At 36.8% G+C, this 17,650-nt stretch overlaps 1 protein-coding gene across 18 annotated transcripts in view; it reads right to left on the bottom strand.

The window, feature by feature from the left end:
- Nucleotides 1-17,650, bottom strand: part of ADAM22 (ADAM metallopeptidase domain 22) — a 215,335-nt gene that overhangs the window by 37,573 nt on the left and 160,112 nt on the right. For all 18 annotated transcript variants that reach the window (XR_015556176.1, XM_087448379.1, XM_087448555.1 and 15 more), the window contains exons 15-22: nt 15,627-15,726; nt 13,586-13,657; nt 13,269-13,361; nt 9,632-9,712; nt 6,711-6,761; nt 6,424-6,487; nt 4,659-4,764; nt 1,989-2,108 (exon numbers count right to left, since the gene is read on the bottom strand). Coding sequence is in view for 17 of the 18 variants with exons in the window: in XM_087448379.1 (XP_087304505.1) it covers nt 1,989-2,108; nt 4,659-4,764; nt 6,424-6,487; nt 6,711-6,761; nt 9,632-9,712; nt 13,269-13,361; nt 13,586-13,657; nt 15,627-15,726 (687 nt within the window). In the remaining variant the exon portion in view is untranslated. The remainder of the gene's footprint in view (nt 1-1,988; nt 2,109-4,658; nt 4,765-6,423; nt 6,488-6,710; nt 6,762-9,631; nt 9,713-13,268; nt 13,362-13,585; nt 13,658-15,626; nt 15,727-17,650) is intronic.

Genomic DNA, 17,650 nt, shown 5'->3' with positions numbered 1-17,650 from the left:
ATCTTGGATTTCCCCTCAACATTCATTGCAGGATTGCCTTGTCTCCCTTCACGGTGGGTATCCTGTTTCCTAAATTCCTCGCCTTTCTCTTTCTTAGTTTACGCCTTCATTTTGGTGGAGCACAGTTTTCAGGAGCTTGCTGAGAAAGGGTATAGGGGAGTAAACTTGGGGGAAACTAGCCTATTAAAAGTATCTTTATTTTCTTTTTTTTTTTTTTTTTTTGCGTGAGGAGATCAGCCCTGTGCTAACATCCGCCAATCCTCCTCTTTTTTTTTTTTGCTGAGGAAGACGGCCCTGGGCTAACTAACGTCTGTGCCCATTTTCCTCCACTTTATATGGGATGCCGCCACAGCATGGCTTGCCAAGCAGTGTGTCGGTGCGCGCCCGGGATCCGAACCAGCGAACCCCGGGCCCGCCGCAGCGGAGTGCACGCACTTAACCGCTTGCGCCACCGGGCCGGCCCAGTATCTTTATTTTCTACCCTCACACTTGATTGATATTTTGCCTGGGTACAGAATTCTAGTTTGGAAAACACTTACTCCATTGTCTTCTGGCTCCCAGGGCTCCTACTGATAGATCTTAAGCCATTCTAATGCCTGATTCTTTTTTTTTCCCCTCCTCTCTGGAAATGTTTGGGATTCTTTTCTTTGTCTTAAGGTTCTGAAATTGCATAATGATATCTTTAGATGTGCCTCTAATTTCGCTTGGTGAGCCAGTTAATATGGAAATTCAAGTCCTTCCGTTCTACACAATACTCTTCAGTTACTCATTGCCTATTTCCTCCCTGCTGTTTTCTCTGTCCCTTATTATTTCTATTCTAACTCGATGAGCTTTTCCATATGTTCCATTTCTTTGCCTCTTCTGCCCTAATTTCTGGGAGACAGTCTCAACTACTGAGTTTAATTTCTGCCATCATATTTTTAATTTCCAACAGCATTTTTTCCCTTATCTCAATGTTCTTCACTTTTTAAAACAGCACTCTATTCTTGCTTCATGATAGAGGTATCTTATCTCTCATAAATATTCATAGGTGGTTGTTTTTTTTCTCATTGGTTGTTTTTATCTCTTTTTTTTTTTTCCATGTTATAGACTTTCTTTGCATGTCTGATAATCTGCTCATATTTGAGTTGAGGGATCAGATAGATGCTTGGAAATTCCAGGGCTTTCTGACTGAACATCAATGAGTTTGGATCACTTCCATACAACCATGATATCACCACTGCCTGTTGTCCCTCAGTTTGGAAACCTTCTGGTTTATTCTTTGCAGAATGTAAAGCTCAAATCTTCCAGAGGAGAGGGGGCAATCCCCTGTTTAGCTGAGTCAGGGAAGTAATCTGTGGCTATAGCTGCTTCTTTAACAGACTTCCACTAATCTTTATTTTAGCCCCTTCCTCTGCCCCCAATTTCTTTACTCTTTTTTTCCAGAAGTAGATGCTGCTGCCCATTTTTGAGCCTTTGGGGAACTCACAGTACATATTGGGTTAGTTCTCGATTTTCCCCATTACTGACTTAGGAATCCAGCTCTCTTAGTTTTGATAATCACTTGACAGACATCCATTTGCTTTCCACATTCCAAAATTTTGTTGCTATTGTCTCCTCTCCCTTTCTCTGCCTCCCTGTGAATATACGAATGCTAAAAAAGATCCATTTAGTGTCATTTTAGCGGGATTTCAGAAGGGAACAAAAGAAGATGCATTTATTTAATCCACTAATTTTACCTAAAATTCCTCATTCATTTTCCTTAATTAGAATGAAATGCAAACTAAACTCTGCAAGATTTTACTAACCAATTAAACATAACTCTAGAAACCACATTAAACTAATTCTTATCTTCTTTTCATCTCTTTTCTGTCAGGATTTACTCAATCATCTCTACGGACTAGACTCTATTTCAGTTTACTAACATGCACATGAACAAAAAACAGAAGTAATTCTAAACTGCATTCCTCGGGTAGTAAGATGTTCTCATAGAATGGTTAGATAATTACCTGCAGTTTAAGGTTCTTCCCTGCTGCACAACTAAAGTCGATGTGATTTCACCATCGAGTTCTCCAAGCCTTGGAATATTACCAATATTGGTACACAGAAGGTAACCACAAAGCACATCCCTGTGTTGAAAGAGCAGCAATTATTTATTCTACTTCTTTCCCCATACAGCAAACCATGTACAGTTAGAATGATAATCTTATCTCACTTTAGCATTTGTTTTTCATCAACTACATTATTTGCTCAAATTACAACCAAAATAAAATAATCCCAAAGTAGTTTGCCCCCTGCTTTAAAAAATGTCTTCTCTGAAACTCACTGGTGTGCCAAAATCCCAATTGTTTTCCAGCTTTTCCTTTACTATCCATTAGTTCAAGTATTTATCTAAAGAAAGTTTTCATCATATAGACTTCTTTTATATCAGAATCTATTTCCCCATAACACATCACTGGATATGCTAAAAACAATTTTAATATTTGACAAGTGAATCAATCACCTTTGGATGAATATTCTTTTGGAATACAGCTTTGTTCAACCTGTTGCCCCAGAATTAAAGAAGAGATTATATATTGCATGTATTTCATAGATTCTCAACCACATAGGCTCATGATCCCTTCTTCAATATATTTCACTACTCCCACAACTATGACACATAATTCTAATTTAACTTTTAAAATATTTTCACTGGTATTAAATACTATCTTCTATATTCTCTATATCTAATACATTTTAATTATTACTATAGATAATGATAATCACATATTCTAATAAATATCTTGTGAAGACTGATCAGTAGACCAGCAAGATTATACATGGAAATATTAGGATGTATCAGATGGATAAAAGAGAAAACTCAGGACTTGTATCTATTACCAACATAGAAAAAATACGTATTAATTCATTCCTAAAAAATAATTTTTTAAAGTTATATTACCATTTTATTGTATCTGTCATAAACAAAAATGCTTTCCTAACACAGAGGAGATAGTCATTCAACAATTTTTTGAGTGTCATTTATGTATACGGAGCTTACTAAGTACTATAGGATATATAAAGAAAACTAGGCATGATTTTTATCCTTGAGGAAATTATACTCTGGATGAGAAGAGAAATCACATAAACAACTATAAAACACAGAGTTGGGGACAAGGGACATAAGAATAGTATAAAGGGCTGTGGGAGTTCAGAGGAGAAGAGGGAGATGATTTATTTCTAGAGTAAATCCAGAAAGGATGTCTAGAGAAAGCACTATCCAGGAGGGGCTTTGAAGAATGGATATATTTTTGAGTAGTAATGGAGTGGGTATAAAGAGTGCTTCCAGGGGCTGGCCCGGTGGCGCAAGTGGTTAAGTGCACAGGTTCTGCTGTGGTGGCCCGGGGTTCGCCGGTTCGGATCCCGGGCGTGTAGCGACGTACCGCTTGGCAAGCCATGCTGTGGCGGCGTCCCATATAAAGTGGAGGAAGATGGGCACAGACGTTAGCCCAGGGCCGTCTTCCTCAGCAAAAAGAGGAGGATTGGCAGATGTTAGCTCAGGGCTGATCTTCCTCACAAAAAAAGAACAAAAAAGAGTGCTTCCAGAGGAAGGAGTAGCACAAGCATAGGCATGGAGGTAGGACAATATAATGCACGTATTAGGAATACCAAGGTTTGCTATACTTTGGAAGAGTAAAGAAGAAAAAACAAAAAATGGAAGCTGGGGGCAAATTGTTGAGGAGGTACAGTGCCAAACTAAGTCTCCATTTTGTTTATTAAACCATGCAGTATGACATTCAACAAAGTGGTTAAGAAAGAGTTCTGAAATCAGGCTGCCTGAATACTAATTCTGCTTCTATTACATCCTAGCTACACGACCTTGGTCAAATTAATTAACTGTGCCTCAGTTTCCTCATCCGAAAAATGAGGAGAACCGCCATAAACATTAAACAACATAGCTTATGTAAAGTGTAATACAGTGCTTAGCATACAATATGCACTCAATAAATGTTGGGTATTATTCTTACTATTAATTAGCTATGTGGAATCAGTAAAATCTGAACAAAGAATTGACATGGTCAAAAGGATTCAGTAGAAGATTATTTTGATGGCAGCATACTAGAGACTGCTGGCACAGAAAATGGTTAAGAGACTTTTGTAATAGCTGAAGAGTTAATGCAGGTCTTAGTTGGGGTAATGTGATAGGAATGGAAATAAAGGGAGGAATTAAAGACAAATGGTGGGGGAGTAAAAGAGAAGAATGGCCATGATGGGCATTTGGACAATGTGCCAGAGGGAAGGCAGAGTCAAGGATCATCCTGAGGCTTCTAAACAGAAGGACAGTGAGATCTTAAGACCTTTGGCAAAAACAGTGGTTTAGAAAAGTCAGAGCCAGTTAATTGAGTACATATTCTGGTGGCTTTAATTTTTGCTGCTTTCGAGATGCTGGTAGGTGTCTTCTGGGTGAGAAAGTCCTGAGGAGGCTACAAGAAGGCTTCTCCTGAGTCTTAGGAGAAGTAAGCATATGTGTTAAGATTTGGCAGCCTTATGCAAAGGTGATGCTTGAAGGCTGGGAAGAGATGAGGTGAACAGGCAACAGAACGCTTTGTGGGATGCAGAAACAGGAAAGACTCTGGTCACTCAAAAAGTAATGCTCGTAATTAACAAAGGGATAAACTCTGAGCTAATCTCCATCTCACCGTTTGTTGCACTGTATCCACGTGTCTTTGTCTTTACCACAATTACCCTTCTCGGTCCCTTCAATATTCAGCTTCTCATAGCAGTATTTGTCTGATGCCATCACCTCTGAAGCAGAATAGAGTTTTCTATCAGTGAGGGATACAACATGTGACCTGCTCAAAATGTTTGCAGTTAAGGGAAAATAGCCATTTAAGGACTCTTCTTCACTAAAATGTTCTCAATTCCAGAAACTGTACCCAGGGTTCATAACAGTTTTCCTATACCATTGACATCCATGACTCAGGTACATTTTTCATGATTGTCCATTTGAAATTTGGAAAAAAGAATCTATTTAGATCTTTGATAAGATTCAGGCTATAGGCTGCAAGAACAACATTTCTCAGAATTTGGCCAATAATTAGGGGAAGATGCTACCAAGTGGTTCCTTGAATAAACACTCCATGCTTTAATCTCAGTGCCAAATATAACGCACAGATTTCTCACTTGGCAACTTTTATTATTCATAAAGACAATTTTATTAAAATATTTATGCACTATAATTAAAGATTCAAGAAACAGTGGTACAATTTCTACCTTGTTTACTAATTCTTAACAGCTATCAAAAACAGCTTAATTTTATTCTGCTTTTAGACAAGCTTGAATTCATGCTAAATCTCTGAGAGTCAAATAACATTTTAAGGTACATCTGCATCTTGGTCAGGATTTTATTTTTGCTAAAGGCAGGTTGGTTTACAGAGCTATCCAAGAATTAGACCAAAATGGCTTTTGCAATCTAATCAAAAGATTAATGTTGGTGTATACACATTTTTTAAAAACGAATTATGTTAGTAGTTTCTTTTCCTACTTCTTGCTGTCAGCTAGTATTTTTTTCTCAAGTGGAAGAAACAAAAACTGTATCTCTTTGTTCAGAGTAAAAACCTGCATGACAAAATGTTTCCCTCATCCCAATGTTTCTCTAGTTGTTCAAAAGAGAGCATACACTTCCCCTCCCAAAAGGACTATAGCCACTATTTGTGACAATTAAGGATAATTATCTTTATAGCTTGCTTTCTAGCACAAATTATCTTCTGAAAGAGTTTAAAACAAAAACTGCTTTCAAAAGGGCCAGTAATACTTCTGGAAAAAATATATTACTCAACATTTAAATATAAATTTAAGTAGAGATATATTTTAAATAATATGGTGAAATATAAATGTTATATATTTACCTCTGAAAATCTGACAAACTTTGAAGGAAATAACATTAAAATTTCTTTCTGATACAGCAGGGCTACCTCAGCAGAAGGTCACCTATAACTTGGAAAGCCAGCTAGTAGTTTAAGATAGTTGAGGAAGAAAAAGCAACTCTAGCTAAAGTGCTACAGTTCTAAGCCAAGGGTGCCCTATCCAGAGTCCATGTCCATCTCATACGGTTGTACAGGTTTGCTTAAGGACACTTAGCTGAGGAGAGTATAAGTAGCTAAAATCCAAGTTTGCTCTATTCTCCAGGCTACATGCCCTGGAGTGAACTTCACCTGCCTGGCAGCAAAGGCACCTCTGTCTTATCTAAAGGCACTGCCAATGGGCCCAGATGTATGGGGCTGTGTCTTCTCTAAAGAGGTGCCTTTCTCTAATTTCCACAAAAGTGCCCCTGCTAAGACCCGCAGTGGTTTTGAGAATCCCCCAGTCACAAAGTGGACAAAAATTTACTTCCAGCCCACACGTCCTTGAGAAGTCAGCCTGACATCATACTTTGAAATTGATCAAGCCACACTATTTACTTACTTTGCCCCCAGATGTATTTGCATTGTCTATCCCTGGTTTTACATCTTCCTCCAAAGCAAATTCCCTAAAACAGAAAAGCATACCTATTAGCAGCGCAATGTCTGCTTATGTCAGATAACTGGAAAAGTAAATATGACTGGGAAAACTAGTAGATAGGTATCATAAAGGCCTTTTATCTTCAGAATTGATTATGAGACATTTAAATTGATCTTCCTATTTTGTTAAGATTCAGTATTCCTTTCATGCTGGTACACATGAGAAATTTAGGTCAAGATGAAGTAACCTACCTGAACACCATCACATGAATATCCATCCATTTTATGAATATTTGGGGCACACTAGGAAAAGAAAACAGAACTATGAACCGAATACACAGCAAAATATCAGGCTAAGCTAATCTCTTTACTGTTTTCATTTTAAAAATAAAGCCTGATAATATGGCTAGTCTGTTAAACCATATGAAAATAAAAACAAAAAAGATCAAGAGAAAGCAAAAGGAAATACAACAATTGGTACACTTTCCCCTAAAAATATGGACCTACCAGAGGCAGAAACAGTTGATTTCATAGTAGCAAATAAAAAGAACTGACAGTAATAACTCAGCTAATGTATTCAGATACACTACTCCTCAGAGCAAGAAAAACAACAGCACAAAACAAAAGCAAGGAGGATGCCAATACAGATGGAGCAACAACTATAGTTTCCTCTTTTTTACCACGAGAAGCAAAACAGCCCTTACACTTCAAATGACTCTAGAGCAGAAGTCTACTTTGGGCATATTAGAAAAAGACATGCTTTATAGCCTCTCTCCCTTTTTTTTCTTGTAACAATTGAAGAAAATTGCAAAGCATTCTTATGTGGCTATAAACAGACAGTAATTTTTAAATTTATTATACATTTTTTCTATCATTATAGCGATTATATACTTATTTGAGAAAAGTTAAAAAATGTAAAAAAGTAAAAAAAAAAAATGAAAGACAAAAGTCTCTCATATTCCCACCACCCAAAGACAACCATTTTTTATATTTTGGTACATTTTTTCTCTACCTTTTTTTTTTTTTTTTTACAAATTTTGATATTTTTAAACATAAGTATAACCAAGTTATAGCTAATATTTCATATTCTGCTTCTTCCTTTTACTTTCATCATATGAATTTCCTCATGTCTAATAAACTTTTTTGTAGGTGTCACCTTCAATAGCTATAACACACTGCACTGAGCTAATAAACCATATAAACAATGTACTAAAATATTCACTTATAATTATTTCAAATTAATGCTGTTACAACTAACGCAACAAGAGCATTTTTGTATCTACATCATTTTTGGATTTAGGATTCTTTTGAAATTACTGCTTATCGTATAATCACAGTCCAAAAAAGTTGCTCTAATATACTTTCCCTCCAGGAACCTATGAGGTAATCACTCACCATATCCTTATCATCACTAGGTGTTAGCTGAGATAAACAATGCTAATTAAAGAGTAAGAAAGGAAAATAGTTTTACATGAAAGATCTTTAATCTCTTAGAATGACTACCTTTTAAATAAAGCTTTTTTTTTTTCTTTTTTTGGTGTGTGTGTATGAGGAAGATCAGCCCTGAGCTAACATCTGATGCCAATCCTCTTTTTGCTGAGGAAGACTGGCCCTGGGCTAACATCCGTGCCCATCTTCCTCTACTTTATATGGGACGCCACTACAGCATGGCTTGACGAGCGGTGCATCGGTGCGTGCCAGGGATCTGAACCTGCAAACGCCGGGCTGCCAACGCGGAGCACGCAAACTTAACCGCTACGCCACGGGGCCAGCCCCTTAAGTAAAGCATTTTTAATGGTTAATGTAGGTACACCACTATTGAATTCCTCTTCTCTAGAGAAAAAAAAATGTAGGCAGTCTTCATTTATCGTGGCTCCAATAGGCATGAATTTTAGTTACCACGGTTTTGTTAAATAACACCAGTACCCCATTGACACAGTTCCAACTTCAGTAACTGAAGTACATTAACTGTGAGCAATTACATAAAGCGCAAACTTTGCTACTAGCTCGTCAGTCCGCTGATCACTAGGTAAATAACAGATACACATCATGGTCAATGACCCATCTTGTCACTTTTTTCAAAGCCTATCAGTGACTGGTCACTTCCCATCTGTTCATTCAGTTCATGCATAGACAACAAAGTGTGTAGTGCTGCCTCTCTGTCTCTGGGTGATATCACGTGACATTTTATAAAACTGAATAGTCAAAAGAGGGAACTGTCCCACAAAGATGAAAGTGCAGTAAAGAAATGAAAAATTATGACACTGGAAGTGAAATTCTAATCAAATGTAAACAGAGTTATAGAAAAATATCTCTGACTATGGGAATGTTGATACTGCTGTTCGGCAAAAAACTTCACATTCACATCTTCGCAGGTCTTGGAAGTATTTCATGACATTGAAAGCACAAAGGATAAAATGTTGAAAGCTGATCCACACTTAGAAAGGACTATGACAATTCAACAATGCATGGAAAAGATGCTCACTATGTATCACAAGGTTTACGACAAGAAGAAGGCATGCACAGTTCAAACTACTCCTGATAAGTTTTTGACAAAGAAATAAAACACTTTAATTCTCAATGTTTCTGTTTTAATTTGGTGTGCTAAATAAATACTAGTTTATTTTTTCATTTCCCTAGTCATTTAAAACCAACAGTAAGAGAGTTTTTAATAGCTTGACAACATTTTTTAAAGATCACACAACTGTAATTTTTTCCATTTATTATTAAGATATCAGATAAACAGCTATCTCAGATAAACAAGAGTCAAGACAGAGAAACGGGCCTCTTCTCAGAACCCAGTGCTCTGTGGGTCTCTCTGCCTTGGCTGACTCCTCTTTGAACCAGCTGAAGAGAAAGAGACTTTTTGTTTCCTCACTCACTAACTAGACAAAAAGCAAATGCCTTCTACTCTCTACTTAAAACAAAAATAAAATAGTTAAGGCATGCGTGTAGTCTTAAGTTAGTTCAACATTAAGACGAAATTATGCTGAACATCTGGTCAAACTTTGATTACTGAAACTTAAATTCCTGAAAAATAAATCAAGAGGGAGTGAGAGTTGATGTGAGAGAGACATGAGCATCTTGTCTACTTCCATTTCACCGGGGGGTCAGTGCACTCAAGATACTCCTACTTTTTCCTATTGGGTTTAGAATAAGTATTCTTAAATTACCTGGCTTGAATTTCCTGAGCATGTTTCACGAATATCACAATCATTTACTGCTTCTCGGCACACAGTCCCCAAAGGCTGAAACTAAAATGAATGGAAATCAGTGTGTAAAACTGTCAAAGAAAAAAAACTCTCACAGGATCATCTTAAAAAAGGCAAAAAGAATAAATATTTTTTGGATTGGACTATCTTAAACTATTTTAAGATGGTAGTCTGTGAAAATCACAGTTATTGAATGAAATATTAATCTAACAGTTCTCAGAGAGAGTTTCTCCGGTATGAAGTAATTCGCATAGCCATCACACATAAGCCTTACAATATCTTGCTAAAATAGGACAGTGCTTGATGGTACATCTCCACTAGAAGGACAAGTCAGTCCAAGTTCTAGTAATTCTTCCTTCCAAACAGCTTTTGGATTGACACTTTACCCTTCATTCTTACTGGCACCTTTACCATATTACTCTTTTTTGCCCTATCTGCCAAGAATTTGAAAGTTACATTTTGGCCTGACTTGCAAAAGTTAGATTTTCCGGCAAAGCTATTTCCTCCCATGCTTTCCTTTCCCTTCTCTCCTGCCTCATTTTTACATAGATCTATACCTTGGTCTTTTATTCTCTTCTAATGTTTCTATTATTTGTACTTGCGTAGGGGAGTTTTGTGGGGTTTTTTTGTCTGTTTTCAACCACCTCAAATATTTCTTCTAAGTGTGGGAGTTGTACAAAAAAATTTTTAAGCTCATTGGATCTATAAATTGCAAGAGTATTCATTATAACATCACAAACAGATACATAAAGTTATCATTCTGCTCCTCTCCTCTTCAATCCCATTCTCCTTCCCTCTCCAAAATGTTAATATTTGGGGCTGGGTCTTCTATGTTCTTATCTCTGCTCACACAAACGAACACATTATTCAAGACCCCCTCTACAACTTTCATCTTCTCTCCTTTGCTCTCAATCCTCCAGGTATTTGAGTTTCCTGTTGTTCCTAGAACATGAACAGTACACTACCAACTCCAATCAGGATCCCACAGATATTTTTAGAAGATCCAAACAAAATTTGTGTTCATTTATCAAGTATTTGCTAGGCATTAAAATGTGCCAGGTACTTTCTAGCCAGTGGCACGCAACGGAGAATAAAAAGTGGCACTTTCTAGCCCCTGGAAACTCAACGGAGAATAAAACACAAGAATCCTGTTCACAAGGAACTTACATTTTAGTGGGGGTAAGTAGGCCATAAAAATAAGGAAATAAACAAGATAATTTCATATACTCTGGTTCTCTTCCTCCTTGGGATTGGGGTAAGCCACCATTTCAGAACATCTAAGGTAGAAATACGAGCAGATTTAAGGTAGAGTTCATGTGAGAGTGTAAATGTTCAAGAAATGACAGGAAACAAAAGCACAGGGAAGGAGGACCTGCTCTAAGTGATAGGATACAGCAGTAAATAAACCAGCTCAAACCCCTGCCCTCTTGGAACTTACATACTAATGGAAGGAGAAAAATAACAGACAAGTAAATAAGCAGGAGCCTACAAATTATGGCTTAAGGGCAAAATTTGGTTTGGCCGCCTGTTTTTATAAGTAAAGTTTTATTAGAACAGAGTCACACCTATTTGTTCCCGTATTTTTGCTAGCTGCTTTCAACGGTAAAGTTGAGTAACTGAGACAGAGACCTTATGACCCACAAAGCCTAAACTATTTACTATCTAGCTTTTTACAAAAAAAGTTTGCCAACTCTGACTGACAGATACATTATTACAAATATATGTAGAGAAAGAAGAGATACACGTGATTTCTCATCTTGTTCTTCTATTCCCCCTCCTCCATTCACTACCCTGCCTCTGGCTCCTCCAGAGGTGCAGGGTGGGGGTGAGAGTGGGAGGTGTGGGGTAGAGAAAGTGGCAAAAAAGATCTTACTAGACTGGTACAGCAGTAACTTATTTGTGGGACAGCTAATGATGCCATTTTATTGTACGTATTTTAATTTTATTATTTTGTACTTGTTCCTTGAAACGATTATATCACAAAGAACCTAATTCTTAAATCAAAGAAAAAATGGCATAATTAAATGCATTTTACGGATGGGCAGACTTAAAACATCGAGGATTTAAATAAGCCATTGGGGATCCCTTGTTATAGCAGCTGGAGAGGCCAACAGAATAAACATGTGAGGTAGCCAAAATGAAAGAATGTCTGTTTCACATCTGGTTTAATCTTCCTTTTTTAGAGAGTGCTTTCAGAGATCTCTGCCAGTGCCTTGCCTATCTTTAAAAGCTGCCACAGACACAGTGGTAAAGTGGAAACAACAGAAATTACTGCCACCAGATCTGGATGTAACTGCACATCTACTCCTTACTGAATGAGCCTGGCAGGTTATTTCGCTTCCTTGAGACTGGGATTGCTCAATTGGAAAAATCAGGATAATAACGCCTACCCCAAAAGTGTGGTTGTGAGCATTATCTTTGACAGTGGTCTCAACTAGGAGTGATTTTTCCCTCAAGGGGACATCTGGCACTGTCTGGAGACATTTTTGGACGGCACAACTAGGAAGGGTGGTGCTTGCATCTGGAAGTAGAAGTCATGGATGCTCCTAAATATTCTACAATAAACAAAACACACCCTTACAACAAAGAATTATCCAGCCAAAAATTTGAATTGTGCCAGCTTTGGGAAACGCAGATACAAGATGATATAAATTAAAAGAGCCTAGCACAGTCTCTGGCACACAGCAGATCCTTAACATGATAGGTTCACATTCCACTCTCCCTTAATTCATTAGACTAAAGTTAGTCAATCAGCAAAGAATCAGAAAGAGAATGCTGTGCACATTTATTCATTCATTCAACAAATATTTACTTAGAACCTGTACCAATTACTCTGTAAGCCCTTGGCTCTGCCTCCATAAAATGTACAGACTGAAAGAGACAGATATTAAACCTCAGAAATAATGTAGAATATTATAGCAGATTTTATATGAGAAGAGAAAAAAGAAAGATTTCTTTGAAAAAGGTAAGCCTCAAATAACTGTTAGTCTTAATACAAAGGCTTAAGTATTTGGAGACAGGTATGAGGATGCTATTGAGAGGATGAAAACAGATAATGTGTGTAAAGATGCATTCTAAACTCTCATGCACAATAACACATGTAAGGTGTTATCATGTCTAAAAGTATAGCTCTTGCTCCCTCAATAGCTAAATCGAGAGATATACCAAGCTGAGCAGCAAGAAAAGAGGGATCTATTGAATATCCACATGGCTTTACCAAGAAAGGAAAAACATCATTCAAAGATTAGTAACACCTGGTTCATTTAATGCTCCTCAGGGAGGCAGCAGCGAGAGGACAAACTCTAGATATTACCAAGGTTCAGGCCCTAGCTTCCTGACTTCTTTGGCGTAAGACCCTCGGCAAAGAATTTCACTACTACATGCCTCAATGTTCTCATCTGTTAGAGGAGAATAAAAATAGTAACCACACCTCACGAGATTTTGTGAGGGTCCTGTAAAAGCGGCTGGCGCTTAGTCACTTTAATACAGTATATATTGGATACTATTATTATTGTTCCATTATATTTACCTGGCCTTGACGATTTAATAAAATATGTCCCCTCTTTTGTCAATTGGTCATTATCCAACATTTATTTACCTTGCACTTTTTACAACAAAGACCATCACTGCATTGAGAGTCTTGAGTCAAGGTACATTTCTTACAACACTCTGCTCCTTCAAGGGCACATTCCTAAGGAATATAAACATTTGCAAAATATCAGAAAATGGTGTCATTTTCCTGAAAGTACCAGGATATTTAAAAAAATAAGGTATTACCTCACAGTAATAATCTTTCTTCCACAAATCCTATAAAATTTCCAGACATAACACTTGCTCTGTATGTCTCAGTGTGTGGACCTGGAACGACCCTGAATAACCTCAAAAAAAAACTGACCAAAACACCCAGAGACTTACTGTTGGAGTCCCACAGTCACACTCCTCTCCAGTTTCAATGAAGCCATTGCCACACTCAGGAGGATCGAGAAGCTGTGGGAGGAAAACCAAAAACGGAACTAAAATACAGAAAAGTCAACATCAAAGACCTTACGAGAGACCATAAGTTCCACACCTACACATCTGGCATACCTGTCAATCACTTCAAAATATATTTTTATCTTCCTAAACTTGAAAGCATGACTTTAGAACTTTAGAACTGGGGACTTTAGAACAGAAGTGTCTACCTCTGTTTCCATTTCAGTTTTAACCATATTTACATATATAACATACATATCAAGTAGAGTCTGGTAAATGCCACCAAAATAAAAGATGATCTAGCTATTGACTAAAACCAACTGACTCCCAAAATTTCATTTCAAACAGGAAGGAAGGGATTTGGAGTCAGGAAGTCTGGATTCAAATCTTGGCTCAGCTACTTATCTTGGGCTTGTCTTCTCAGAGCCCCAGGGTTTTAATATTTAAAACAGCAATAATAATAATAACATTAGTGCCCATCTACATCAGAAATTGTTGTGAGGATCAAGTTCAATCATCTGTGAAAAGCCCTTTACTAACTGTATCTCCTTGTGAAACAGAAAGTTATTTCATAGACAGTTAGGAAAACATCACAAAAATCAATAAATCCATTGATTTATTTAACATAAAACATAGCTCCTCCATTAACATGGCTTTGCAGAGAAGAACAATAACAATTTGCCTCAGAGATGGAAGTAATTTTGGCCTGTACAAGAGTACATTTTAAGCCACTTATTTCTTAACTCGCCATCAATTTTATTACCTTTTGAGTATAACTTATTTTACGGTGATAGGAAAAATAAACAAACAGTTGCTCCGTTCGAGATATATAATATTCATTCAGAAGTTCATCAAAGTTTACGTATTATAGAATGAAAATGAGCACACACCTATCAACATACACACACACACAAATACACTTTCTTAACTAGAGGGAAAAAACAAAATAAAGCAACAACAAAACAACAACAAAAATCCCCACCTGATTTCAAATACTTTCTCCTCACCTACAAAAGAATCAACTCATCTCTAGGTGTCATTTTCAGTTGAAAAAGAGATTATAAGAAATAAGACAGCTTTGAAAGCCAACACTAAAACTTATTCAGATGAAAACACTTATTCTTTTACTCTGAGTTTAGAATAATGTTATTTTGGTAAAAAAAACTTGAATTATAGCAATAGGGATTAAGTTCAAATATCCCTTCTGAAGCTATTGGAAAGAAGTCTTAAAATTGTCAATTTGCTTTTCAATGCAATATGATGCATTTCCTAAATTCCACTGGAGTGAACAGAGAACGAAACAAGGTACATGATTACAAAGGCAAGGCCACGTATCGCGGTGGTGCACGAAGCACATCACAGTTCACATAATTAACAAGGACAAAGACTTCTTTAACATGCGAAGTCTTGCAAGTGCACGAGGAAGACTTGCTTTCTAGTCAGTAACCAGAGGATGCTCCACAAATTGTAAAACCCTCTGACAAAGTTTAAGTACAGAGAGACTTTCTCCTTTTCTGCTTTAAGCAGACTTGGTTTTCATATTGAAAAATATTTGTAATTTTAATCACACTGCTCATTCTGAAAGGCAGAGGTATGGAGTAACAAGGGGGAGATATGTCCCCCTTTCCATCAGTATGAGCTGTGATTAGGTATCCAAAGGAAAAAAAAAACACATTAAGAAAATGAAAAAGAAAGGCAAAATGAAACCATTTTTGTAAGCTAACCCTGAACCGTCATTTGCCCATATAAAAAGAAAATGGACATTCTTCAGAAAGCAAACGCTCATTTCTATCTGCTTTTTACTTCCATCAGAATAGCCCCAAATGCCCAAGATTAAAGCTGATTTGAAAATGCAGATATTTAGCATATCTAGAATATGTACATATAAGCCAAGTTGAAATGCTCTCTTTTATAAGACACAATGACTGAAAATTTGTGTTTGTAATATTTTAGAAAGATTAATAACTCTGATCACACTTATTACCTTAGAAGGTTTGTTGAAAAGGCAGGCACCACCTCCACTATTCAGGAAATCATGATACTCTTCAATGTTACACTGGGTGAATTTTTTAGGAAGATAATAGCTATAAGAGAGAAGAAAAGCAATAGCTGGGTACAATTTCAGTCTCCTTTGTTTATATGTTAGTCTTAAAATGGAACACTGTTAAAATTGTACATTATTCTTAAAAATCAAATAATAAAAAATTTCACTTATATACAATATTTGCATTCCATCTGTAAGAGTTTTATTCAATAAGTATATTTCTAAATTCTTCATTTGGTGACTAATGGTGACTATGGGTTGCTCATTACTTGCACACCCAGTCAAAGGAAACACACACATAGAGTTCCTGTAATTTCGATCAAAGAGAGTTAGGAATAATTTATTTCATAATGAATCTTTCCTAAATATTAAAACTGGGCTGGAACCCAAACTGCAAAGTATTCTGCAAAATAACTGACCTATAACATTAATGTGTCAAGGTCATGAAAGTCAAAGAAAGACTGAGGAACTGTTAAAGACTGAAGGAGGCTAAGAGACATAAAAACTAAATGTGATGCCTGATTCTGAACCTTTTGCTAAAATTACATTATTGAAACACAGGGCCAATCTTGAATGAGGGCTAAGAATTAGACGACTTGATTGGTTGTATTGTGGTTCTGTAGGAGGATGTCCTTGTTTGTAGAAACGCACACTAAGGTGTTTGGGGTGATGGGCACCAAGTTAGCAACTTCGGATTTAGGAACAAAAAGGTTCTCTGTTACTATTCTTGCAACTTTTCAAGTTTCAGATTGTTTCAAAATACAAGAAAAGAAAAATGTATACCAAACAAAAGTAATAAAGGGTCAATAGAAAAAGAAACTTGGCTATAGAGCAATTTGGCAATATGCATTAAGAACCTTCAAAATGAGAAATACCCTTAAATCTAGTCATTCTTTTAGAAATTTTTCTTGTGGAAATAATTAGCTATGTGTACAAAGATGTCTGAACAAAGATATTTATTGTAGCACAGTTTATAATAGCAAATTACATGAAAATAACCTAAATGTTCAATAGTAAGAAAAATGTTAACTAAACCATGATATATTAATAAAATAGAATACCATGTAGTTATTAATAATCATGGTGTTGAAGAATGAAGACTCAGAAAAATGCTGACTATATAACATTAAGTTAAAAAATGAATAAAGAGGGGCCGGCCCAGTGGCGTAGCAGTTAAGTTTGCTTTAACCTTAAGTTGCTTTAAGCCTACCACCCAGCCAATTTTTTAATCACCTTCCCCTGTAATCCATACTACATATCTCTGCCAGAGTTATCAAATTTAAACAGGGCTTTCTCCAAGTTGCCTCTTTATTCTACTGGCCAAATCCTGAGATGGCTCCCTACTGTTAAAGAAGAAAGTCACTAACTCTCAGTGTTGGACCCTTAGAAGTCAAAGTCCAGTTCAGCCCTTGCCCTGGAAAGGCACCCTCAGGAGTCTCAGGCTAGCCCAGCCTTCTGCCCACTGCACAGCTGGGAGCTCAGTCTGCTTTCCAACACCGACAGGAAACCCATTCCCTCACAGGGAAGCTCTTTTTATAAATGCACAGTTGATATTTGTGGACTGCTCTTACCTCCACTGTGCCCCATCTGACTTCCTGTACCTGCCGCACACAGCTACAGTCTGTGTTGTTAACTGTATCAAACAAGACTAATTCCTCTACCATACCACTGCCCTTCAAATATCTGAAAGAAGATATCATGTCTCTTCCTAGGCTCTGCCCCAAAACTTCTTTTTTGCAGGATAACATACCTATTATAGTCAATGCAGTCTTAAAATTTTAATTTTTATACCTTTAAATAGGACTGGTATTCATTTCAACAATGCTTTCCAACATTTGGCAGTACAGAGGAACTTCAGAAAGAAGAAATGGAAGGGAATTTACCCAGGGAAAACATATGTCCATAATTAGATGTTAGATGATATTTGGCACAGATTAAATTATATATAACGTCATACCAGACAA

Source organism: Ceratotherium simum, chromosome 1 (genome assembly GCF_057802395.1).
Source record: "Ceratotherium simum simum isolate JZ-2026a chromosome 1, ASM5780239v1, whole genome shotgun sequence".
Lineage (NCBI taxonomy): Eukaryota > Metazoa > Chordata > Mammalia > Perissodactyla > Rhinocerotidae > Ceratotherium > Ceratotherium simum.
Note: the sequence above shows the minus strand (reverse complement) of the source record. Positions and strands in the feature narration are given on the sequence as shown.